This window comes from Mixophyes fleayi, chromosome 7 (genome assembly GCF_038048845.1).
Source record: "Mixophyes fleayi isolate aMixFle1 chromosome 7, aMixFle1.hap1, whole genome shotgun sequence".
Taxonomy (NCBI): domain Eukaryota; kingdom Metazoa; phylum Chordata; class Amphibia; order Anura; family Limnodynastidae; genus Mixophyes; species Mixophyes fleayi.
Genome location: NC_134408.1, coordinates 32,748,717 through 32,776,699, shown reverse-complemented (window position 1 = coordinate 32,776,699; position 27,983 = coordinate 32,748,717). Strand labels below are relative to the sequence as shown.

At 38.4% G+C, this 27,983-nt stretch overlaps 1 protein-coding gene across 1 annotated transcript in view; it reads right to left on the bottom strand.

Annotated features, from left to right (window-relative positions):
• The window catches only part of BAIAP3 (BAI1 associated protein 3), a 216,230-nt gene that overhangs the window by 42,098 nt on the left and 146,149 nt on the right, over positions 1-27,983 (bottom strand). Inside the window, exons 10-18 of the mRNA XM_075179602.1 lie at positions 26,132-26,209; positions 20,184-20,286; positions 18,539-18,646; positions 15,105-15,197; positions 12,901-13,004; positions 10,433-10,550; positions 8,537-8,661; positions 8,354-8,444; positions 3,686-3,742 (exon numbers count right to left, since the gene is read on the bottom strand). Coding sequence (XP_075035703.1) covers positions 3,686-3,742; positions 8,354-8,444; positions 8,537-8,661; positions 10,433-10,550; positions 12,901-13,004; positions 15,105-15,197; positions 18,539-18,646; positions 20,184-20,286; positions 26,132-26,209 — 877 coding nt within the window. The remainder of the gene's footprint in view (positions 1-3,685; positions 3,743-8,353; positions 8,445-8,536; positions 8,662-10,432; positions 10,551-12,900; positions 13,005-15,104; positions 15,198-18,538; positions 18,647-20,183; positions 20,287-26,131; positions 26,210-27,983) is intronic.

Genomic DNA, 27,983 nt, shown 5'->3' with positions numbered 1-27,983 from the left:
GAGATCTATTAATACTTAAATGTTAGAGTATTTTGTATTTCTATCAGCTCATAGACAAGTGCTTGTGGTTGTTTGTATAAGCGAGAAGGAAGGATGCTATTCCAGTTGCTGCCTCCAGCAGCTGCATGGCTGAGCACATGTCTGACAGTGAACATGATTGTGTTGGACTGTGTAATATACTGAACTGCCCTCTGTATGATGTACTGAAGGAATGAAGAGATTGTTATCAGTGATATTATGACATGTAGAAATGTATATGACAGACAAGCTGTGGAACTCATATAGCCTGTCAACAATTGACATAGCCATATACAATTTACTACTAAATTCTAATAACACAATGACACACTTTCAAGTCAGCTCACTGGAAATGCAGTGGAAATATAACTAAAAAAATTAAATCAGATTTCATGAAAATCATAAGAGGACGTCCTGAAAACTTGCATTAATATGTATTGTAATTATTATGGTAACAGCATTCCCCCCAAAGAGCTGGCAGGTGTGTTAATAGTGGGATAATCAGATTTAGACCACAGGCTGCCAGTCATGTGACTAAGGATGTAATGGAGCCACAATAAATAAAGGTGTATGGGATTGTACAGCACTAATATTGGATGCTGTACAGATATAAATAATATCTATCCATATGGATAGCTATTATTTACCATTCCAATGCATTCTTTGTGTTTGACCTGACAAAATTAGATATTACAGTTACCTCACCAAAGGGGCCCTGACCAGGACGGATCAATGAGTAATATATATTCTTTCTGGTAAATATTTTATAAATCATGTTTTAAGAAAAGTAAAAAAAAACATCTATATATATGTTAATCACTTATACAGTCCATTGTCTATACCAGTGTTGGCTAACCTGTGACACTCCAGGTGTTGTGAAACTACAAGTCCCAGCATATCCTTCTAGCAATAAGCTGCTATATATTGGCAATGCATGCTGGGACTTGTAGTTTCACAACAGCTGGAGTGTACCAGGTTAGCCAACACTGTTCTATACTATAGACACACCGGCATGACAATGATTATTTATTTCATTATACAGTCACATCGGCTTATAACTGGGTCACTTTTACTAGTCTGCAATAATTGGAACATTCATAATAAAGTAAATAAGGCCATGGACTTTAACACTGGCCCTTGTTTATTAAATTTACCACTTTATATCTTATATTATGTTTTCTTATATGTACTATAACGCAACTTAAAAAAAAAAAATTGTTTTAAATTTTTAATTGAACAACAGCACACCCAAAAGAATTATCCAGATAAATGGTGAATATGAATACAGCCATATAATCGTTATGCCTTCTAAGTCAATTTATCTCTTGTAAATTAAAGACTATTCAATAAAAATAATTTAAAGTAATTTTTAAATAGTGTTCTAACTGATTATATAAAACATGAAAAATATAAGACATTGAATCAACGCACATTAAAAAAAACATTGTATGCTCTTTTCAGGCATCTTTATAAATTACTTTATTTTTTTATTGTTTTAACTACTACTAAAATGTTTGTGAATCAATTAGCCAAAGCTTAAACTAGTGGCCCAAATTTGTGAACTGTCCAACACAAGGAAGTGCTGGGGTTTAATTAATCTCTATGGGGAAGGAATTCTATAAAAGTGGAAGAAAAGGATATAGAACTAGCTCCTTATACTATACACGATACCACCACTTTTACCTCCAGGTTACCACTACTTTTTGGATAGGACCTGGGGGTAAATGTATCAAGCTGTGTTTTCCAGCGGGTTTGAAAAGTGGAGATGTCGCCTATAGCAACCAATCAGATTCTAGCTGTCATTTTGTAGAATGTACTAAATAAATGATAGCTGCAATCTGATTGGTTTTTCAGGAAAACTCTCAGCTTGATACATTTACATAAATTTACCACCATTTTAAAGACAATTTACCTTCACATTGTGCTTCCTCCACTTTTATATAATCCCTACATGGGAGGATGGGACAAACATAACTCCCAAGACAAATTAATCCAAATCTGATTCCTTCACATAGAATATCTTACCCCTAGATAAGTAAGGCTGGGTACACACTGCAGGCTTTTCAGGCGACTATCAGAACAATCAAACAATAAATGCTGTAACTATGTAAAGCACATCAGATCGTTTCATTCGATTTTTTAAACTGAACTAAAAATGTTGTTCAATGATGGAACAATGTTGTTCCAATTCTGCAGTGAGTATGAACTCAAGCACCGGCAGTGTCCATAGATCTCTATGGAGTGTGCACAGTCACAATCTAATCAGCAGATGGTTATGACAGATGAAGAGCACAGATCTGAAGGTAAATCATGTAAAATGTGTATAGTGTATACACATGAATCGGCTGCTCATCCGGACTTTTTTCCTTTTTTTTTCAGTTGTTGGTAAAATTGTTATAGATAACACATTGGTCGAAAAATTTTCTGTAGTGTGTACACAGCCTAAGTTAGATTGCATTGTAAGGGATGTATGGGCACAGATTCATATTTCAAACGTGAAGCCAAAAGTGGGTCTTGTTCTCATATCACAGGATGATGCTCTTGTGCCTCTCTCCCAGTAATCAGTCTTTATGTTTCACAGGGCCAATTTCCTCTATCCTGCGAATAACACCCCTGACGTCTGTCTAGTGGGTCTGCTGGATGAGGACGTCCCCCTAAACAGCGATAGACTTTTCTTTTGTCTCACTCTATATTATGCCATGAGATCAACTTCATGTGTGTAGAATAGGCCTAACTAGTGCTTTTTTTGTCATAGAATTCACCAGAACTGAGTTCCGGCACCTTTTTTCAATGGATTTTCCAAGTTTTAAAAGTAACTTTTGAACATTTGATGGTTGGTCCACGTGGACTTGAATCGCCCTGTTGAGCGTAGCAGGTCGGCAGCAAAATCATTAAAACGGTGCATGCGGGCTGCTTGTGTGTCGAGTCCAATGCATGCGTATTTCATCCGCGCTGGTTGTGATGGCACTGCTCAGCTTGTGGCGCTGCTCAGCTTATGATTGGTCGTGTGGTCGCCTGCTGAGTGCTTACTGCGGGCGGCGACGTTATGTTTTGCTACACAACTGACGTGTGGGTGTGTGTTCTGTCAGTGACTACGTGATGTGAGTTCCGGCACCTTTTTACCTTTTTTCTTACAAAAAAAGCACTGGGCCTAACAATACACTCAATCTCAATGGCTCAGTTTGGTTAATGGCCGTTTTAAACTCTAGAAAATGACCTATGCAGGTTGTGGCTGTCCCCAGAGACTTCATAAGAAGGTAGATGGATAAAACGCTCCCATGACCTGATTTGTTATGATAACTGGCTTTGTGCTCATTATGTACAGTGTGTGCGCCTTCCATGTACATTGATAAAAGTTTTAAAAGAATATATCGTTTTATTTTTATTTATTTATTTTTTTAAAAAGAGGAGGGAACAAAGTGCAGGTAAATTGTCTTTAAAATGGTGGTAAATTAACTCCCCCATGGGAACACGCCCAGATTAAAATCATACTACATTTTTCTTTCAAGTTTCCTTTTACTTTGGAGAAAAACTATTCTCTAAAATGTTAAAATAATGTTAGTTTATACCTCTCCCTGTTTCTTGTGCCCCCACCCAAAAGCCTCGTAACCTAGTCAGCCCATTAAATAATCAGGCCCTGAACCAAAGACAAGACAGAATCACGTACCTTTTCTTCTGGCTTATAGTACATATAAGTCTTTTCATACCATTCCAGCGTGCCTTTCTGAAAGACATAAATGGTACATGACTCAGTCAAATGATTCCTCTCAGTCTCAATCTATTCACCGAGAGCCAGCAATAAACTAAAAGACTTTTTCTTTTATAAAAGCCGAGACCTTATATTAGTATGATCAGTGTGACATCAGTATCTCTTACGCTAAATCATCTGCCTTTTTTTTAGGGTTTTACATCGTTACATTTCTAAAGAGTACACAAAAAAGCCAATGCACCTGGCAGTGAATTGAGTAGGAGTGTGTATTGGATATATTATAGATTATACACGGAAAACATGCGTGTGAAACCATACAGCGTATGGAATTAGTACAAATGCAGGTTTCTATTTCACTGGTCACGGTTCTGTTTATGCAGTAAAATGAGGCAGAAGGAGTGCATTAGGTAGTGAAGAAAGAACAAACATTATGAGCAGGTGTACCGAGATGTGTGTTACACAAGAACAAGGGGACACACACGGAACACTCTTACATTTCAAATATTTGTGTCACTGTATAAACATTTCATTCATTTTAACAGTGTAAAGAGAATAAAAACGTGTTTGTCAAGTTCTATGTTTAAAGCATTTTAAACTAGAATTCTCTCAGCAATCATTTAAACCTCAGATTAAAAAAAATAAATATTTTGAAGTACTTTACGTCATGGGCACTTGTTAAGATAACTTTTAATAACATTCACTGAAAGTTTTAAAAACTATCTTAAAACACATTTGAATTTGTTATAAAAGAAGAAATAAGAAAAAAAACTACTCATTACCGAGATATGAAAAACATTTTACCTCAGGCTTCATAGATATCAATAGTTTCTAGTGGATTATTTGACTGCATGTTCATACATATTGGATCAGCGCACAAAATGGCTGCCTCCCCTCAGCAGGGGCCAGACACACTTCGTCTGCTATTTTTAACAAATGCCACTTTTTTGTTTTTAATTTTGGCTTATTGAGTTCGAAGCCAATAAACGCGTTGTCTATGGCATTTTAAAGATAAATGGACTAATAACGTTTGGTTTTGTGATGTTCTGATTCCAAATGTGCCACCTGACTGTGTGGTTTATTGGATTACTGGACCAGCATTAAGATAAATCACACATTTCAATATCCTGCGTTGTTGGGCACAGCTGTATAGTCTGTAACTAATAAACAGGATTGTTTCCATGCATCAGCTGGATGTATTTATCTTAACAATGTTATCATATTAAGGGAAGATAAAGATACACATCTGCATAAAACATTTGTTCGTAGAAATGATTCATGGATGAGTAATGTCTTTGCTCATACACAGAATTCCTAAAATTCAATCATTTGAAGTTTCCACCACATCTGAAAACTGCTATGGTAGTTTCACATGAACTATTAGCTTTTTCTGAAATACAATTCTGCATTTGCTCACGGTGTGGACACAAATCACAGACTAACTGGAGGTGCGCTCATATCCAGTAGACTTATCACTGTACACAATCTATTATATATCCCAGGGTGGTAACATTGAAAATGAATGATGTCATGAAAGTGGGTGGAGCCTATTTGAATTTATAGACACACCTACTGATTGAGGGGCTCATGTTGGGTTGAACACAATTTGCGTTTCTGGTATATAATACGCTTTGTTTTGGGTTTTTTTTTACATCTGAGAATGCGCACAAACCACTATGGCTTAGTTGGACTGTTACTATCCCAGGTTGACCTAAAGAGCATGTCGGCATTCTGAATGTCGTCCTTTTAACTGTGTCGGCATTCTGATTGTTGACATTATGGTGTCAACATTCTGAATGTCAACATGTTCACTGTAGACATTCAGACTACATCCCACTATCCCAAAGATAAAGTGACCAGGGAAACTAGTTTGTTGTGAACAATATAGGGACATTTTAAGAGCAACACCAAACCATTAAAATTATTAATAAGAACCAAAAAATTAAATGTATACATTGTAATCATTAAGGGGTCTATTTATCAATAAGAGAACACCCCTAGATATGGCAAAACAGGAGTTTCTGACAGATTTAGGGATTTTTCTATTTATCAAAACCTCCCTGACTGGTAAAGACTATGGCTGGCTATTGCTTTTTTTAAATAAAGTTATTTATATTTTTCTAATTTTTTTACATTTTTCTTTAACTTTATTCATTTTTTTAGGGAGTCTGGAAGTAGAAGACCAAGTCAGGGTTTTCAGGTCCATTGAGCATCGGCGAGATAGCTAGTGAAATTTTTTTGGTTAAGTTGTCTGATAGAAGATTTTTTAGCACTGCAGTATGCACCGATAGAAAATCTTCAGAATGGCGGGGTCTTGTTAAATAAAAGCCTATGTCATGTAAGCTGTGTGTTCTGGGAATGATAGTGCTAAAAATTAATTTGTTAGGTAAAATACATTGTGCAGAGTTGTACTGAACAGAAGATTGTGGAGTGGGATTTATTGTCATGTTATGTCATGTTATTGTCATTTTGATTGGCAATTAGGAATATTATTAACTCTATTTTTGAAAGATGCAGTTGGCGAGAAGACATCCAAAATGAAATGGCAGAAAGACAGTCACTAACACGGGACAACACATATGGTGAGACAACAGGAGAGCATAAATAAATTTGTGTATCATTTGCATAGAGCTGATACTGAAATCCAAAGGAGCTTATTAGTTTTCCAAGAGAAGTGGTGTAGATAGAGAAGAGTAGAGGACCTAGTACTGAGTCTTGTGGTACTCCAACTGATAAAGGAAGCGGAGCAGAGGTGGATCCTGAGAAACTAACACTGAAAGAGTGCTTAAATACATAGGATAAGAACCATCAAAGGACAGTGTCCTGAAGATTGGAGCGTTTGTATGAGGAGAGAGTGGTCAACCATGTCAAATGCAGCAGAGAGATCCAGGAGAATTAGAAGGGAGTAATGGTCTTTGTTTTGGCAGTGATCAAATCATTGACTACCTCTGTCAGTGCAGTCTCTGTGGAGTGATGAGAACAAAAACCTGACTGAAGAGGATCCAATAGGTTGTGTGAGGAAAAAAAAACATGTGAGACGAGTGTAGGCAATTCTCTCGAGAATCATGGCGGGACATGGAAGCCAATGTAAGCTTCTTGTCAAATTAATAAGGAAAGGTTGTGGTGTCAAATGCACCGCTTTATAAAATGAGGATCATGCACCAACGTATTTCACACTTTCATAATACATAACAAGCCATAATCCATGTATTTAGCAGAAAACAGCAGAAACATTTGACCAAGTATACACAATATACAGTGACCTCTTACCTCAAGCTTGCTTTATATATTTTCAAGGTCATATTTGGGCTTTCGGCCTTAGCTTCAAATACTGCTAGCCAATGGGTCTTTTTATGATACCATAGCCTTATACTTTTCTTTGCTGGTATATTTTTTTTTTACATTGGTTGGGTTCGTAAATTGAGCTAACCTCGGTGAATATTGTTTCTTATTATATTAAGCTTCTTTTAAACTCTTATTTTCAAGGAGCTCAGCTGAGAGGGAACATTGTAATGTGTTTAAAGCATTGCATAGTAATTTTATCAATGATAAATTCAACAAATACAACTTTTCCAGAAAACAAGCATGCATCAATGTATAGATCCTTTATTCCAACCAACACTGAAGATCCTGACAAAAGCTAGTGGATAATGGCCTGCCCTGCAAATATAGACATGCATACAAATCCATACCGTGCTCATAATCATATGCAAAACTGCATGGAACATATTTCATATGCAGATTTGTAATGAAATTTTATTGTTCATAAAGTATAAAATGTCATTGTCCGCATGGTACATGTCAGATGAGTTTTCTAACAGGTTGTAGGATCACTGAATTATAGAGAGGACCATTGAAAATTAAGAAAAGTTGTTGTACATTTGTGTTGTGTGCTTTAATGTCATACTTGCCAACTTTTCTTCGTTGGCTTCAGGGAGATCCCGGGGAAGGTGGGCGTGCGTGGGTGGGGCTTCATGAATCGCATCATTTTGGCCCCACCCCTAAATGATTGCCACTACTTTGGGCAATTACAGCAGGGGGCGGGGCTAAGATGACGCATTATTTGGGTCATTAACCCCCCCCCCCACCACCACTATTGCGCTGGCAAGAACTGGGAGGTTGCTCTGCTCTCCCGGGAGCCTGGGAGGTCTCCCAGAAATACGGGAGTCTCCAAGACATTCTGGGAGAGTAAGCAACTATGCGTTAAAGAAAAGCAGCTAATGAATCTCTAGAGACTGAACTTTTACATTTCTGTCTCCATTACTATAGTCATGTTGACGTACCTGTCAGTCTTTGATTAAATCTTGGTCTTGATGAAAATGGCCACCTCCATAGGCATCAATACATGGACATAGGACACAATTTCTGAACTGTGTCATCATGCCACAGATGGCGAAGCCAACCACTTCTTGTACTGGCTCAGCATCATGGAGAATGCCAGACTCTTCAGGGAGTGAGGGAGATCACCCCTCACATTCAGGGAGATTTGGCAAGTATGTTTAATGTTTACCTGGCATAATTTTATCCTTGTCCCTTGCTTAGAATTGCTCACAGCAGCTACAATTGCATATATGTTTTTATTTTTCATTATAGACAGACATTTCATTACAAACATTCTATTTATTATACCTTTAACACTGTTGCAATTTCCAGATGCAGCTCATTGTGGAAGGGGCAGACCGTCTTAAAGGCTTGCATGTTCTGAATTTGGTTGAGGCACCTGTGAGGGACACATCAGAATGAAGAGGGATTATGACTATTTACATTTATGCCTATTCTGCTGTTGTTATCATTCATCTAGATCTGTGTTACCTCAGCATGAATTCAAGACGGCTGATAACTGTTGTGTTTAAGACGGGGAAGTTTTCCCTCATTTTCTTCAGCAGCAAGAGACAATATTCAGTGAAGAGTGTGAAACTTTCTGCTAAGCTTTGCTCCTGGAATATTGGAAACAGAAATCTTGTATTGTCTGTCAGCGTGTAACAAATTGTAAGCATGTCAAGAAGGCTGACATATAAAACATAGTTAAAACAGCATCTCTGCAAAATATGACATGAGATACGTCTTCAGTAACATCACTGTGCATGTCACTGGACCAAAATAGCACAGAGAAAGCAAGAAAATGCAAATGTGACATACACTGTATACAATTGAAATGTATGCTGTAGCCTCAGTATGGTGGAAACAGCCAATCTGTAGGCTGAACCAATATTCGTTTTTATTTATACACTGATTCCAGTTGCCTCTACCATTTGCAGCCAATTAAGTAGTATTCAATTAAGTCATAGTTGCCAACTTTTGGCAAGTGTATTCCGGGAGAGGGACGTGACTAGAGGGCGGGGCGTGGCCAAATATGGTACTTTGGCTCCACCCCCGCGACGGGAAATGCCATTTTGTTGCGGGGGTGGGGCCAAAATGACGCGATTCACCGCGAATCGCGTCATTTAGGCTAAGCAGTTGCGGGATGTGGGAGACTTGCCTGCTCTCCTGGGAGTCCGTGAGACCGACCCGAATTTCGGGAGTCTCCCGGACATTCCGGGAGAGTTGGCAAGTATGATTAAATATCCAATTATGTATAATTAAAAAGCACATCTCAAGCGTATATTGATCATAACAGGTAAATGCTGGCATAACGGCAGAGCAGGATTTTTTTCTGATTTGAGGACATTTGGGAATTATGCCGCTGATGATTGCATGCAGCATTGACTGTGTGTAGGGGGATGGGGATGACCTAGCACTTTGGGCACATGCCTGGGGGTGCATAGCAGGCCCTAACATGACGTGACCACGCCATTTTCTTGCACGCATACACAATATTCCCATTCATAATTTTCAAAGGTTAGGAGGTATGAGCTGATGACAAATTTACTAGCAGATACATTATGGTCCATTGACCACCATGGACAATCACAGATTCCTTATATTTTACCAAACATTAGGTAAAAAGACTCAAAAAACTGAAATGTACACAATGTACTGTCTGCAGGCTGAAGCTGAATGTAAAAACTTCTATATTTAATAATGTTATTATAATAGTCATTTTTAAATGGAGACCGATCTATGTGTGATTTAATAAAATGTAAACAAGTCTGTTGTTTTCCCTTCCACATTGTTCTTTTTCTGGCAAAATAGTAGAGAAAAGGCAAAAGACAAAGCAAATAAAAAAAGGACGGGGAGTAAATCGATATATTCAGATTCCAGTCATACCCAGCTTGACTGTGCACTAAGTACGTGATGCTTTGGAAACATGCATGATTTGGCTGTACACTTCCAAACAAGTCACAAATCAAATTTGTGCTTCAGGGCTGATGTTGGATGCAAATCACACTGGCTGTGCCACTAGCTGCACTGCTCCTAGCCAATTTCTCCAGTACAGATGCCCCGCATGGCACCGATACAGACGCTACATGGACTAAATTCTTCACTCTTACAAGACTATGTATTTGTTTAACTATAACTTTGATTATTGTGTAAGGAAAATGTCTATACTAGATGGGAGATAATCTGATTAACCATTATGACCTTGTCTGTCTCCTTCCCTCTAATGTGTGCCCGTACAGCCACGCTAACTGCTCAGGGAGAGGTGACTTATATGACTATGCATTATATGTTCATATATTATATATAGTGATATTTTACCTGCATTGCTGGAAGATAAATAGTTGAACCAGATAAAGAAATGACTATGCATTGATAAGTAGCACATACCAGTTCCTTTGGACACATGGTAGGCTCCCACTGTTCTTCGATGTTCTTCAGAAGTCCGAGCAGGTAACTGTAGTCCATAGAGTGTACTTGGTGGTGTTTACTGAAAGCTTGCCATTTTCTTTTGGTTAAGAAGAGAAAATATGTCAGTACACTCTCATTTTAGCCACATCGTGATAGGTTTCAATGTGCACAAGTACAACGTTTACATTGGAATATCAATGAATGCATAGCACAGACTTGTTAGATGGAGACAGCCACTGCTTCATAATTTTGCCTCTATATTTTATCCATATAAGCCAATCCACCTGGCTAATCCACAGATAAAACCATTCATTCAATGCAAATACAGCAATTTCTGGATATTAATAAAAGCATAGTAATTAATATAACCTTAGTAATAAGAAAAATATTGTTCCAATATTAATTGATGTTTTTAAATTTAACAAATCTGTCCAATGTGAAGTCTGTTCTAAAAAAATGCTTATTTTCACAGACTGAAGGCAATATTATAGATCCATTGCTCTGCTAATGATTCATGCTGGCTTAGCTGGGGCTATGAATTTAATGGATAACTTGTCTCTACCAGAGACCCCAGAAAGGAGGTGATGGACATTGTGAAATAACAGCCAATGGTTGCTGCCCCAAGTCACTCCCACAGGGCTGTAGCCGATTTAGTAAAGACCGGAGGACTGAGGGTAATATAAAGACACTGTGCTGTGGTAAAAGACAGGCCATAGGCCGTGCAGGCAGCACTGGCTCAAAGTAAAACAAGCCAAAGGTCAGGGTCACGGGAAGACAGGGATTGTCCGAGACAGGCTGGGTTGGTAAAAGAGTAATTGGACATTCAAACACATTGCAAGTAATAGAATGGTCCTAATTAAACCGTTTCAGAAATGGTAATCACAATATAAATCAAAGGAACGCACTATAGTAGCTCAGAATACCTGTTTTTCAGAAAATCAAAAGAGGAGAGAAATTATGTGTGTGCACCTACGGAAACTTTGGGACCAGGAGTGGTATGTTACACTTTTGAACGTGGCGTTTATCTATCATGTATTACTGAAAGACAGTAAAACAATCCAGAGTGTATGTGATTATGGAACTGGATCGCAACCATCATAGGTAACAGAAATGCTCTGTTCACACTGCAGATTGGTGTATGGCCTATAGCCTGTGTCAGGCTGGGGTATGAAGGACCCAGCTGGGAAAGCAATGTCAGGAACACACAAAATAACATGCCACTGGATGGAGCTAAGATGGTCCATGGAGGGCATGACTAGCTCCTAACAAGTATCCCCTCCAACATTATACCTATGTACGCAACATGAACCAGAGTTTAATTAGGCTCAATTGTCTAGATTTGAAGTGAAGCAGAGGAAAAGGTCATAGGGAGTTGAGTTGTAGAGGGAAAGGGGGGGGGGGGGAATCAGACCCTCAGGCAGTGGACCCACCAGGGATTTCCAACGTAATCCGTTGTGTGTGGCCGACACTGGCTGTAGCTAACAAAGCTGCATTGGAAAATCTGGATAAAACAATGTATTGTGCCTTCATGCTTTAAATTAGGAAATACTAATTCTACGTGCAATTTGTGTTTCTTTTGTTAGCACTTATCAAATAAATGCTTCTGCTCGCAGTTCCATATTAAAATAAAACAAGCAATAAAATAATGTAAAAAATAGAAACAAAATTATTTATTTTAAATAATAAAAAAAACCCTAAAATAATAAAGAACTTTTCCATTGATGACCCACAACTGTCAGAGCAACATGTGAATCTGAGGCATAATAGTTTATGGAACAATAAAATTCAACAGTGTTTTGTGATAGACGGTAAGAGGCCTTCAGGTGCTTCTACACACGGATCAATAAGTATCAAGCCTGCATCTAAAAAGGATTAGATGGATGTTCCAGCATACTATTCCATAACGCTGCAGTATGTGAATCAATGATCTGACATTTCCTTACACCAGCTTCAGATGCCAGTCAGGGACTTTAATAACAGCTCCATAGAGGTCATACGAGGTCTAGGAGCTAAGACCAGATATATTCTCTAATAAAATAAATGTCAAAGAAATACTCAGATAACTTTGTAATCAACGATGCTCTTAAAAGATGATTTTGTGCCGTGATAGTTACATGCCACGACTAAAGGGATTTTCCAAATACAACCTGTATTGTGTTAAACAAGTCCTCCTTCCACATTAGTACCTTTGTGGGGGATACCTACCTGTCATTTCTCCCTTCTCTGGTGCCCATAGATTACTGTTTTGCCCCACAGAAACATACTTATAAGCTAAGATCTTGAATTCACCATATAACTTTGGAATGTTTGATACATTTGGAATGTTTGTACATTTGATAGCTTCATTTCGATGTTGTATTTGTCGCTATGGCATGTAAAGCAAGGTACTGGTCAACCAATAAGGCACTATGTGAATACTTACAACGGGATAGAGCTGATATACTCACATGACGGCCTGTTGTAGACTGGAGAGGTCAGTCTGCATGCTATGGTGGGACATTAATGTGAAGGCGTGCTTGCTCATTTCCCCCATCCAGTTCCAGAACTCAATCTAGACCACAACAACAATATGCCAGTATTACTATTACTCTCATTCACAACAACTCCCACAGCCACCAGCAGAACAACAGCTCATCAGATGGTGAGAAATGAGCCCTGCAAGTGGGGCACAAATGCTGGGAAAGGTTTCCAGATAAGCATCACATACTGACATCTTACTTATACCGAGGTGCGTAATTTGTGAAGTGTATTGTCTCGCCGTAAAGAGACAAGTTACCGACACGTGCTGTTTACCGCGACCTAATACATTACAAATAATATAAGTACTTCTGCCAGATTTGAATTGTTGCACGTTCTTGGTTAGTGGCTCAATAATATTACTGAACTTATAGTGTATAAGCGGTCCGCTGTAGGGCAAATTTACAGTGACAGAGGTCACTTTACACCTGCAGATTTTTAGACAACAAAAGGGCTCCTACAAAGTTGCACAAGCGTCTGGTTTTTTTTGGAAGGGGGGGGGGGGTTCAGACACACATTTCTGTACTGCTCATGCGCACCAAAAAGGTGCTCACATTTATCTGTATATAGATATTTAAATATCATTGTCAGAATGGGGACGGGGTAGCATAGGTCGAGTACTGTAGGAGAATGTCCACATAAACGGGACTTAATGAGACATAGTCGCATCCCAGATACAACTTTTCGGAGGCGTATCTCTTGTGGGAGCTGCAGGGCTGGGAGAACGATACACAATGATGATGACTGTCACTAGCGATATGTGACCGCTTCTGACCCCTCCAGCGGATAGTCCTTACATCATTAACGTTGTTATTCTAATATGTCAAGTCGCGACTGTCTATTCTCATCTCTTAATTGACATTTCCATTTGGACCACTGCAGAAAAGATTCCCATTTGATTTTTTAAAGGGGGAAAAGCAACATATGTGGAGGTGTTTGTATTTAATTACTATAATATAATATACTATAATATAAAATATTATAAATGCAATATTAAATTACTTTACAATCTTCTACTGAACATGTGACTTGCATTAATTAATAACTGTCTAAAGACTATTCTGTTGTGTATACAACACTTACATTGTTATATTGCATGCAAACTACTAAAACTGTACGCTATCGTGGGGCATAAGTAAGCACAATTGTTATGTTTAAGACGTACGTCTGGGGCAAATTATATTTTTATTTTATTTGACTCAACATATGACCGCAAGCACACATTATTTATGTGCGTCTTTCTCTACATACTTTGGAGCACCAAATACGTTCACCTCTAAATAAGCTTTTAAGAGATTAAATAAACACAGTTTTTAGTATATTCCTTGTATGTGTTGGGCTGCAAACTGTATCCATATGCAAGGAGTAACTGAAACTGGCAAAATAAGAATGCTAATTTGTTGTATGAACGTTAGAGCTCTGCAGAATTAGTGGCACTATATAAATAAATCATGATATTGATGATGATGATGATGATTAGGGGATAAAATGAGAACTCTTCATCATCATCATCACCATTTATTTATATAGCGCCACTAATTCTGCAGCGCTGTACAGAGAACTCATTCACATCAGTCCCTGCCCCATTGGAGCTTACAGTCAAAATTCCCTAACACACACACAGACAGACAGAGACAGAGACTATGGTCAATTTGTTAGCAGCCAATTAACCTACCAGTATGTTTTTTGGAGTGTGGGAGGAAACTGGAGCACCCAGAGGAAACCCACGCAAACACGGGGAGAACATACAAACTCCTCACAGATAAGGCCATGGTTCATTGTAGAAACATATGAATATAATATTTGAAGTGTTGTAAACATATGAAATTAAAAAATGTCAGATACAGCAGTCATGAACGTGAGGATGTGCAAAGCGCTAAACTGGAGATGATGTAATTGGTCATGTGTTAGTGGGAGTGGTTTGGTTAAGCGCTAGGATAGTATGAAAAAAAATGTAAAAAGTGTAAGTATCACTATTTCATAAACCGTTGTGAATAAATTGAGAATATAGTGTTAAATATCCTAGCATACAGAATAAGATAAGCAGCACTATGACGTTCTTCTTTCTGTCACTCCAAAAACATCACAACTTCCCAAAAAAATGAGGGAGACGATTAAGCACACATCTGCTCACCTTGGACTGCTTGTGTTCATACTGAAGCAGTTGTGTTAGCAGCATTTCATGAATCACCGAGCCAGATGCCTTTTTGCTTAAGACCGTGTCCCTCTGAAACACATTTGTTAATTCAGATATTTGTACCATGCTATTTGTCTTAATACTTGCTGAATTAAATTACAGCTGAGACCTGCTTCCTGGGAATGAATATTGATGAGGAGATCAAGCGTTTAACACATATTTCAAATCATTTAGAACATTATGCAAACTGGGGGAGCAGAACTCAAATGAGGTTTTAAAAACCTCATACAAATAGGAACAACGCCATACACACTTATATCAGCATATGCTATGAGAAGGGTTAAGTTATGTTTCAAATAGTATTGAGCAGATTTATCAAACGTCTTAAAAGTACAAGTGGAGGTGTTGCCCATAGCAACCAATCACATTCCAGCTATCCTTTATCTAGTACATTCTAGAAATTGATAGGTAGAATCTGAATGGTTGTCACGGGTAACACACGTTTCCTTTTATGAAGGTTTGATAAATCCACCCCTATGTCCATTAACCTTTTGTTTTCTGTTTTTTTAGTTCATGGAATCGAGAAGCCCTACTTGTAAGAATCATTACTGTACACTTATAAGTTGTTGTTGTTACGATACATGTGTTATGAAAATAAAATAAATTATTGTTTAAAAAAATATTTCAAGCCACAGATAATAAAAGTGACACAAAAACCCAGAGTTCCGATGCAGATGCAAATTGTTCTATTCGGTTTGTCTGTTTTACTTACATTTTAATGACTTATTTTCAGGACAAACTTTTATTTCAAACATGTTTAAATTACTGTTTCAACTATACCTGCCAGGCCTTTGTTACTACTCTTTCAGTAAAATAATATTTTTAAATTGTTAAAATATATTATATATAAATAAATAAATAATCTGACATCTGTATAAAGTTTTGATGTCATCACTTATAATTGGTGAATTGTGATGTCATCACTTCAGTGTTCATTATGTGATATTATACTACATGTGTACTTAGGGAATAACACACCCCACCGTCATTTTGTACAGATATTAAAAAGTAATCTCTCATTTCTGTGCCCTGAATAAAAGTAGGCTGCCAGTCTTGTGCTTTTATAGGATCATGGAAAGCCTTGGTGACTTCTAATAGCCTTATTTAAATGTAATGGGGTACATTTCACGAAAAAAAACAAAACCTTAGCCTTCTATCTTCACATCATGTGATGCACTTAGGCGTCTTTTAAAGGATTAAAGCACTGCATGACCATGAAAGTGAAAGCACAGTTTAAAACATTCAGATTCATTTTTAAATAATAATATAAATTGTATTTGAAGACATATATTATTCTATGTGACCTGAACTAAACTCAGCAATGAAGTGAATAACAAATGTTTGCCTTCAGAGACTGCATTCCATTATAGGACTATTTCAAAGTAGGTAATGTGGTCTGTTTCTTCTGTACCTACAACAAGGGCTGGCACTACCATTATATCTATGGTTGGAGGGTGTATAAAACACTAAACAAGTGATTCACTGTGATGTCACTCATCCAGTGCTTTTAATGCCCTCAAAGTGCCCCTTATGCGGAGTGCTGGCCCACGGACATGAAGGAAAAGCAGCCGTCAGCTTCCTACTGAGGGTCTCTCGGCTGTTGCTCCTCCATGTCTGTGATGGGCAGAGAATGGGGCGCTTGGCTATGATGTCATAGCTAGGCGCCACACTACCACTGAGGAGCAGAGGAAGCCACCCCCAAGGTAAGAAGCAGCAGGTATGGAAAGGGGCGCCACCAGAGCTAGTGTCAGCACTGCATACAACAGACAACTGGGTATTTATTTTACCTTCCCATAAAGAACTTATATATTGCACTTATTTATTTTACAAAGATGAAACATGGATAAGTTGTGGCCATAGAGCTGGGTGGTAATTGTTTTCACGATTACCACCATTCTGACACCGAGGACACCTACAAGGAAAATACGCGACCTGAATCAATCTAATTTAAAGCGTCAATGTCAGGTTAAGTGTTTAAACACTTAACCTACGGGGTCCCGCCATTGCCGCTTTAAATTAAGATTGATTCAGGTCGCGATGACATTAAAGTGTTGTGCCGGACACTTGTGTATTCGGAATAACTTGCGGGGAGCATGCTGCTGTGATCGGAGATGTAGAGCAACGCTTTGGAGGTAAGTCTGGTTAGATTCAAATCGGTTTTTCACACATTCGGATTTTTCTTGTAGGTCTCCTCGGTGTCGGAATTTTTCGCACCATTAAACCGTACCACACCCATAGAGTTTTACTGCATGCAAAAAACTGGGGTAAAGTAGAAACAGTCTGGGTGGAGGGGGAGGTGGAGTTAAATTCAGGCTTGAGGAAGTGGTAGTTAAACTGCATTTCAAGCACAACAAAGACACAAAAAATCCACAGACGGGTGGTCAAGCGTAAAAAAAGCTGAAGTATAAAGTCTAATGCTTATTAAATATTACCAGAGTATAAAAAAAAAAAAACTTCCTTTCTAATCACTTTGAATATTGGAATAAAAACATAATGCCGCTCTGTTTTTATAAATGACCTACATTATGCTGTGGGGTCGTTACCTGTTTATACAGTTAAATATTCAAGTGATGTTTATAGCAGTAATGTTGTAAGAACAGCCGGTTTATGTTGTTGTGATCTCATGCTAAGGTTTGCTTTGAAGAGATGACTGAATAGCTTACTTGCTACAATTTTTCAAGCATGGGAGGTCTAAATAACCATCATCTATCCCCCAGAGATAAACACAAAAAGCTGATTTTAGAATGGTGCCATTTTCTTGTCAATCCTGCTGCAAATAGCTGCATAGGGAAATACATATTCTATTCCAATAAAGCTATTTAACAGGTCTGATGCTTAACATTTACTTTACTCAGATTTCCACTTAAATGAGTTTCCTCCAACTCTGTGTGTCAGAGAAAAGCAAAATTCAATTGAACGCTGAATTCCACATTATCTAAAATTCCTTAATTTCTTACACCCACAGTACAGATGAGTGGTGGTCAATACAATATGTATCCAGGGGTCCCACATTAGACTCTAGAGTACACATTATAATTGATATTGTGACATCACAGAAGGCTAATCCCTGATTGGTCAGTCAGTAGGTAAAGAGACATGAGTTTTGACCATTGGATGGAATTTAAAATCTACATTGTTAGGAGAGGACTACAGTTAGTTTTGGTTATGGAGGGTAACAGATGAACCTTATTTTATGATTAGGATTCTTCAAATAGTATTCTTTATCAGTGGTGGCAGTGAGAGTTTAGCTGAGGTTGTGGTGAATATTACGGCATCTTCTAAAGACATCAAGGTTCTGTTCAGTTCCTTAAAATAACGCAACAGAAAAAAAAGATAATCAAATATTGCCCCAATATGTCCAACAAGTTTACCTGGTTTGTTATTAGCTTTATTATGAGGTGACAGTCTCCTTGAACCTTTGAGGAACTTGTCCGTGGTTCCAACTTGAACCATTTATCCGATCCGCCAACGGGAATCTCCTTTAAGTAAAACAAATGATAGCATACAAATAAAACATAAATCATAATGTATATTCAACGTAGGTCATAAATACAGTATACTAGCTGGTTAGCTAATATGCCAAGTAGCTCTCTCCACTCTCAGTTGCCAAATCCCTACGTTATTTTTATTGTTAGAACCTTGATCGAAGCATTAAAACTTATTTTTATATTGCCACTTTCAATGGGAATAAAAAATCAGTTTCCACCGCAATTTAAAAAAAGATATCGTTGAGGCCCCTGAGCGATGCCTGATGCTCAGCTGCCCCGATGACACGTGCCCGGGGCAGTATGAATTACAGTCTTTGCAGATGTGACCGTGGTTGAGGCCACTGGAACTGAAAGCCCAGATTTGTGGAGGGAAGGGGGACTTTAAAAATAGATTAAAATTTTTTCAAAACTTTAATGTTTAAAAAAAACAGAGAACAAACATTTTTTAAACAGTTTTCTTCTATTATTGCCACCCTAGTAACAGAATAGGTATTGCGGTGGTCCAAGGAAATAGGTTCTCCAATGCAAAACTTACCACCAGTAGGGTTATCGGTGATAACATTGTTAACGCTGGTGGCAATCCCTTTATTATATTAGGCAAAGTGGAAAAGAGCACAATCGCCGATAAAAACACATGTTTCTGCCAGCAATAGGGCTCTTTGCACTTTGAAAAATCTGCCCCTCAGGGTCTCAGAAGCTGGAGGAAAACATTTGAAAAAAAACAACAACAAAGAAATGTACTTACTAAACTTTTCATATCCAACTAATTAACAAAATGTCATTTTATTGATAAACGGTCTTTTATGAAGATACAAAAGCATGAGCTGGTAACACAAATGCATGTTGTGATGCTGTGCCTATGTTTGTGTGAATGCACCCATTTATACTGTAAAGCACTTAGATTTCTTACCCAAGACGGCGTTGCCTACAAAATTTCTAATGAGAAGAGCATTTGGAAAATTGGGGTGTTTGTTACTGAGTCAGTATAGTTATGTATCCACATGCAGGAACAAGATTTCATGTTGCAGGATGTGATTATCTAAATCAATTCAAAAAGTGGAGAGGGCACATTTAGGTGGAGCTGCCTGTATGGCGGAGGGCTGCAGAACATACTTCTCCTTGCAAAAGGATTTTAACAGGTCCTCGGCTTGGCATACGGACTATACAATAATAGGACTTCTTGCACCTTCCAGGCGTTCTTTACACAGTAAATCACTTTTCTAGGAGCACTAAGAGCCCCCAGAAAGGCAGCCAGTGCGGGTGGGATACCTGTAGTGTTTGTGGCACATAGTGGGTGTCTTAGTGGTAGGGGTGGATGCGACATATCCCTGGCTTACATTCTCCACCAATTCCTAAGGGCCTCTTGTAGTGCCACTAATGTTTGTGTATCCTCGAAATATCTAAAGCTGGTAAGAGATGTTTTGAAATGACGCTGCAGCATTAATTTCTGATATTGCAGCATGACTCATGCACTACACAAGCGGCTCTCATCCTAGCAGTGGTAATTCATCTTTTCCTGTTTACTTACATTAATGGAGATGTTAAGACATCCTAAAAAGTCATCTGCATTGTCCTCTGCAGAGCCAGCTGTTCCGTTCGCTCTTGCCGATTTCACTATTTGCTTGAAGTACCTGTGTAAAGAATAACAGAAATAAGGTAATGGAACAAGAATCAAAGGGAATAAGGATATCAATGTTTATAAGCACATTCTCATAAAAGGAAATAAATAGACCATATTACTTCCACATCTTTCTTAATATTCAAAGGATATAAAACACAAACACATAAAAACACAAACACGTAAAAACACAAAAGGATGTCTGCAGACATAAGTTAAAACCATACAGTCCAGATAAAAATGAAAAAATATGTAAAAATATTTTCATTTGAATGTTTTCATTTTTATCTGGACTGTATGGTTTTAACTTATGTCTGCAGACATCCTTTTGTGTTTTTATGTGTTTGTATTTTATATCCTTTGAATACCAAGGAAGATGTGGAAGTAATATGGTCTATTTTTTTCCTTTTATGAGAATGTGCTTATAAATATTGATATCCTTATTCCTTTTGGTTCATGTTCCATTATTTTATTCAAGTGCCAGGGAGTTTATTTTTGTTATATTTTGTATTGATTTAGAGAGGATTAGGGATCTCCTCTGGATCTCGCCTTAGTTTTGGCAGCTTTATATTTAGAACACATACGAAGAGCGCTGGTATCTTTTTCTTCTTGTTACCTGTGTAAAGAGGTCAACAAGATGAGCTAATGCAATAATCATATTATTACAGCTCAAAGCACAATGTACAGTGCTGCAGCTCTTTTTTCATGTGCTGTCCACCGAAAGCTATACATTACTATTTAGTAATGAAATTAGAGGGATCACTTGACATGGGCGATCTATGTATTCATTTGTTCTATTTTTTAGATTTAAGTGGTAGTTATATACATCAACCAGCCAAAACATTAAAACCACCTGCCTAATATTGTGTAGGTCCCCCTCGTACTGCTGAAACAGCTCCCTTTGAGGCATGGACTCCACAAGACCTCTGAAGGTGTCCTGTGTTATCCGGCACCAAGACGTTAGCTGCAGATCCTTTAAGTCCTGTAAGTTACGAGGTGGGACCTCCATGGCTCTGAGGACATCCCACAGATGTTTACAGCACATCCCTCAGATGCTCGATTGGATTGAGATCTGGGAAATTTGGAGGCCAAGTCAATGCCTTGAATTGTTTGTCAAGTTCCTCAAACCATTCGTGTACAATTTTTGCAGTGTGGCAGGGGACATTATCCTGCTGAACGAGGCCAGTGCCTCCACTGGCTTCCTTTCTTCTCATAGTGCATTCTGGTGCCATCTCTACCCCAGGTAAACGACGCATGCGCACCCGGCCATCCAAATGATGTAAAAGATGAAGTGATTCTTCAGACCAGGCCACCTTCTTCCACGCCACCATGGTCCAGTTCGGTGGTGGACAGGAGTCAGCATGGACACTCTGAGCAGTTTGCCGCGGCTACGCAGCAAGCTGTGATGCACTGTGTGTTCTGACACCTTTCTGTCATAGTCAGCATTAACTTTTTCAGCATTTTGTGCTACATTAGCTCTTCTGTGGGATTAGACCAGACAGGCTAGCCTTCACTCCCTACGTGCATTAATGAGCCTTGGCGCCCACGACCCTGTCGCCGGTTCACCAGTTGTCCATGCATAGACCACTTTTGGTAGGTACTAACCACTGCACACCGGAAACATTTGGAGATGCTCTGACCCAGTCATCTAATCATCACAATTCGGCCCTTCTCAAAGTTGCTAAGATCCTTATGCTTGGCCATTTTTCCTGCTTCCAACAAATCAACTTCAAGAACTGACTGTTCACTTGCTGCCTAATATTTCCCACCCATTGACATGCGCCATTGTGATGAGATAATCAATGTTATTCGCTTCACTTATCAGTGGTTTTAATGTTGTGACTGATTGGTGTATATTATTTAAAGAACTATAATTCCAAAAAGTTTTGCATTGAAGAGTCTCACAAAATTCCACCAGTGTGAACTCTTTCTCAGCTGGGATCTTCATGTGTTGCTGGTGACAAGGACTTCTGCTCTGGCACTTTGCAGACTATTTGCTTGATGATTAGATTTTACGAGTCCCCAAATCCCAGAGTTATTCCGCAACTCACTGCTGTGCGATTACCACTTTCAAATGCAATTTAAATCTTATAATACAACAGAGGTTATCTGTGTAGCAGATATGTGGTTAGTCTTTGGTCCTTTCCGATTTGGAAGCCTTTTTAAGTTGAACACATTTTATTATATTATGTTACAAGATAAATTGAACACAAATGCTTTGCTGTTACAGCTAGGCATGCCAGACGTTCTATAATCTTGTAGGTTATGTGGTACTACAACAAGATATGAGTTTAATGATGGTTTTAATTTTACATACTCATCATAAATAAACATCAATACAATATTATGTAAATGCTACATAACTAGATAAGATATTGATCATGCATCCAATGTACAGAATGCAGAATAAAATAAATAGTATTTTATTCTGCTGATTGAGAATGAAACAACTTTAAGGTATGGCCTCTATTTCAGACACATTTCAGGGAACAGGAGAACATTTCTTTATTTAAGATGGCCAAGGCAAAACATTTGGAAATGGGAAGAGGTTACAGGGACCACCACACTTTTGCTTGCTGTTCCTTCAAGCACCTAGAAGCTTACATGAATTTTCTAAATGCTAAAGATTTTAATGTTGTAAATGTATCAAGCAAATCATGATAGAATTTTCAGTGTTCCATTTACACACAAAGTTCCGGTCATCACTGGGAAGGATAAAGCTTATTAGGACCTCTGGCACTAAATTGGTGGCTGGCGCATTGTTCTTCTAGTAATTTTACACACAGGTTAGGTTCTGTAAAGTTAAGCTGGGAACTGGTAGATATCCCGTCCCTTTACACACCCATCCAGGCACTGGTTCTCTTATTTCATCCACCTAGGCCCCTTATACTTTTTACCTCCCCCATCCTACCAATCACTGTAGTCCCCCATGGTTCCATTCTACTTTTTACTTCATCTATGTAAAATAAATACATGGAAATGATCGAGGCCTAGCTGAATGCACGGTTAAATATTTCTAGCAGGTAAACAATACATTATATATATATATATATATATATATATATATATATATACACACACACATACATACATATATGCACATGCACACACACATATACACACACACGCACACATACATATATACACGTATTGATTAAAATGAATAAACATCATGTGCAAAGTGCCACTTCTGCAGCACCGTGTGCCCGGGCATATGTGGCCTTCCATTAATCCAGGCCTGTACCCACCGCTAGGCTTATTCCCCATCAACCACATGGCACCAAGGAAATGACCTCCAGGACTAGGTCGGGGTGCCACCCTCACCCAAGCTGCCTCACCCCAGATTGCGTGAGTGTCCCTATGCATACTCCTGTGGATATGCTGCCCAGAGGACCCTTGATAAGGGCTAGGTATTGTCCGCTCACTGTTCTACACCTCACAAGAGCACCTGAAATACCTTGGGGGCAGTTTTCATCATTATTTATTTATTTATTGTATTTTTAAGACCATGCTGTAAATCTCCAGCAGCAGTTTTGTAAAGTAACCCAATGATCAGCGATAATCAAGGGCACTTTAATGAGAATGGTTTTTACTGCTAGTTAGTAAGAAATAACTGCAAATGTAATTAGCTGCTCTTTTAAAAATAAACAAACAACAACATCCACCTCGGTTTAGTAGTCACTAAAACAGACCAAAAATAAACAACATTTTCTTGAGAATTATTTGATCTATTTGTTTTTGAGAGAATATTATTTTTCCGTTTTGACCTGCAGGATGTAAAATATCAGGTCATAATCAGGTTTAAAAACGAACAGACTGGAAATTGGCTAGATAATGCAGAGACTGTAATATTTTCTGTAATTGCTTTTCCCTTAATTGCTATAGCTACGTGGAGCATACGGCTGACATCTTCTGAGAGAAGTCTTACATAAAAAGAAGTGTGTGTCTACTAATTGGAGCATAAACCTGGTTTATGTGTATCAAAGTCGCATCTGTGTTTTACAATTATTAATGTGTGTAATGACATGTACATAAACATAGTGTACTTGTGGAATTTTTAGATTTAGGCTGCAGATTTGAAAACAACAGCAGTTTTTCTTGTATCAGCATTCCCCTGTTAATTGGTAAATATTCACCAACCTGTTCCGTACCCTTAGTGGGAACTTCTTGCCTGAAACAGTATTTCCCAGGGCTTCGTTTTTCTGTATTATAGCACCCACAAATGTTTATCGTTCACCACTTTAAGATTGCTGCTGTGATGATTGTGCCGCCTATAACCAATACAATACTGCAATGTCTACTTAAGGCTTTGGGCTAGATTTACTAAACTGCGGGTTTGCAAAAGTGGAGATGTTGCCTATAGCAACCAATCAGATTCTAGTTAACATTTATTTAGTGCATTCTAAAAAAATGACAGCTAGAATCTGATTGGTTGCTATAGGCAACATCACCACTTTTTCAAACCCGCAGTTTAGTAAATATACCCCTTTGTATTGGTCCGCACAGCCAAACCCCCAATGCAGTTTCAAACAGCTCCTGAGCCCAACAACAGATCATGAGAAAAAATGGCCACGTAGAGCAGCCCCCGTGGCTCTGATGGGGGAGGATGGGCAGGATGATTTTTTCAGTCCGCCTGGCAATGCACATTGAAGTTCATACTTGTCCATCCCGAATTGCAGGTAGGTCTCCTGGATTCCCAGAAGAGCAGGCCATTCGCCTGCATCCAGCAAACTTCCTAGTGAAGTTGTCTGGATGGGGATCTCCATGACACGATTCACCACAAATTGTGCCATTTAGCCTTCACCCCCCCCCATTATGAAATGACTTTCAAATACATCACTAGTAGCCTTGACATTAAATGACCATCACATTAATAAGTTATATTGCTTATTACACTCCAAGTCTAATATTAAACAAGTCATTCAAAAAATGAAATTAAGTTAATGTACTTCTTTTCAAGTTTCAGTAATGTATGTATCAAACAACTCTTTTATACGCATATGTATGTAACGTACACTGCTACGACATAGGGCTTCATTTAGAGATAGGAGTAAATCCAGCTAAAGGAACAAACCATGCTGACATCAAGGGGTGCAAATGTCATTTTTGTTGCATGCAGGGAAAATACTGCCAGCAAGTAACATACTAAGGTGGAATTTAATTGCTAGCGATGAGTCTGGCTGCGCTAATGTTCGGGTAGTACGGTACCCCAACATCACAGATTTTCCTTTATGAGGGCACTTCACGGCACATCGCTAGCAATTAAATTCCCTCGCAACACAGCTTTATTCTTACCCTGCGATTTAAGTTCAGCTAGGATGCACACCTTCCCATTTAAACTGCCCCCTGACAGGGCAATATGGCTTTACAAAGGTGCAAAAATCCACCTTCTAGGTGGAAATACTGCTAATTAAATGAAGCCAACAGAGCACAATACTGATACATTAAGAGCCGCTGAAAAATGAATACCTAGATTGAGCTATTTGTGACTTCTGTAATGCACAGTAAACACATCTGGGCTCATCTATATCTTCATTGGTTTTGTCAATTTTTCCAGCACCACCAGCAAATCAAGTGCCCTGATACGCATTGTACCCTTACTGTTCTCTGGGCATTTGTGGGTCAGAGGTGCTGGATAGGAACCGCCCTGAATCACATATGTGCCCAACTGCGCACTACAATTTAATGACATAAGGCTACCAGTCCATATCAATAATTGTACACTTTTTAAATAAAAGAACTCGATAAAATTCGGTCACGTAATGATTTCACGTGACTAGAAATTGTAACATTAGGTAACATTCATTTTTAAGAATATACAACATATTCATGGTGTTATAACTGTAATGGTAACTTACCTGCCCATCCCCTTAAACCCACTAACTTCGTTAAGCTTCTTGCATGCCTCTGCAACAGAAACATCATCATCATGGTCCCTGAAATTAAATATTAGGTAAATATTGTTGTGTTGTACTCTGAGCACAGATATATCTAATTTACTGTTTATAAATGTGGTTTCTACAACTACAATTTCAAGAAAGGTCCCTGGCTGCGGCTAACAGAGCATGCTGGGACTTGTAGTCTCTCAACAGTGATAGAGCTACAGGAAGCCAAATCCTGATTTGAATGATGAAAAATAGAGATTGTTAAGAAAACACAGAACTTTTATGTTTAACATATTTTGTTACTTTTAAAGTTGTGTGCATGAAATACAGATTAAACACTTTATTTCAGCCTTCCACAGTCTTATAAAAAATATCCAGAGCTAGAATATCTAAAGAAGATAAAACCAAATAATAATAAAAAAAAATAAAAAAATGTTTAAAAGCAATAAAACTATAACAGTCCTCATTGAACAAACACCACTAATTTAAGGGCTGCTATGACCCTTTCTCATTATACCAAAAAGAGGATAAAAAGCACAATTTTGAAACAAACTTAAATTGAATAAACAACTTCCAAAAACATGAGTTCAACACTTTTTAAATAATACCACATAATTTTATTTTATTTTTTATTAGTCAAAATTAATATCTGGAGCTCAATGTTGAATCCTGGGTATATATTTACTAAGCTGCGGGTTTGAAAATGTGGAGATGTTGCCTATAGCAACCAGTCAGATTCTAGCTGTCATTTATTTAGTACATTATTACTATTATTGTAGATTTGTAAGGCGCCACAGTGCTCCGCAGCACCGTACAGTAGGGAAAACAGTACATACATAAAACAGCGACATACAAGGTAGACAAAATAAATGCAGACATGAAAACAAAGGGTATGAAGGACCCTGCTCATTAGAGAGCTTCCATTCTAAGTGGAAGAGGGAACAGCTGAAACAAGAGGAGTGAGTGTGGCTCAGAGTGGAGATTGGGACATGTATGAGGGTACATTAGTGTGAACAGTGTTATCAGGGATAAGGTCACCTCTAAAAAAGAGATGTGTTTTTAAAGAGCATCTAAAGACTTGAAGCCTGTGGGAAAGTCTGATTGAGCAGCAGCATGGGTGAAGTCTTGCAGGCTCGAGTGAAAGGTGTTAACCAGAGACGAGACAAGGCGCAGGTCAGAGGTAGATCTAAGAGGGCACGAGGGAGAGTATTTTTATATGAGATTTGAGATGTAGGCAGTGGTAGTGTTGTTGAGGGCTTTGTAGGTAAGGGTGAGTAATTTGAATATGATTCTGTAGGACACAGAGAGCCAGTGTAGGGATTTGCAAAGCGGTGCAGCAGAAGTGGAGCCGTGAGAGAGGAAGATCAGTCTTGCAGCAGCATTTAGGATGGATTGAAGTGTAGATATATGGGTGTCAGGAATGCCAGATAGCATTCTACAAAATGACAGCTAGAATCTGATTGGTTGCTATAGGCAACATCTCCACTTTTTCAACCCCGCAGTTTAGTAAATATACCCCTAGGTCTGCGCGACTCTTATTTTTACTTCCAGCAATGAAGTCATTTATTTAATAAAAATGTATTTGAAATTGCGTATGTGTGCTATTTTCTTTTTGCCCTTGTGGTATAATGGGAAGGTGTCTTAGGGACCCCCCTGTCCATTAAACTGGGGAGGCAAATTTACCACTATGGATCCATATCTTAATTATCCAGCCCCCCATAGCCAAAGGGTCAGCATCTGGGGGGGGGGGGGGTATCGTGTTTATCTTGGTCCCCATAGGCCATAGTGGAGTGACCCCAAATGTATTATTAATCCTTTAAATAGA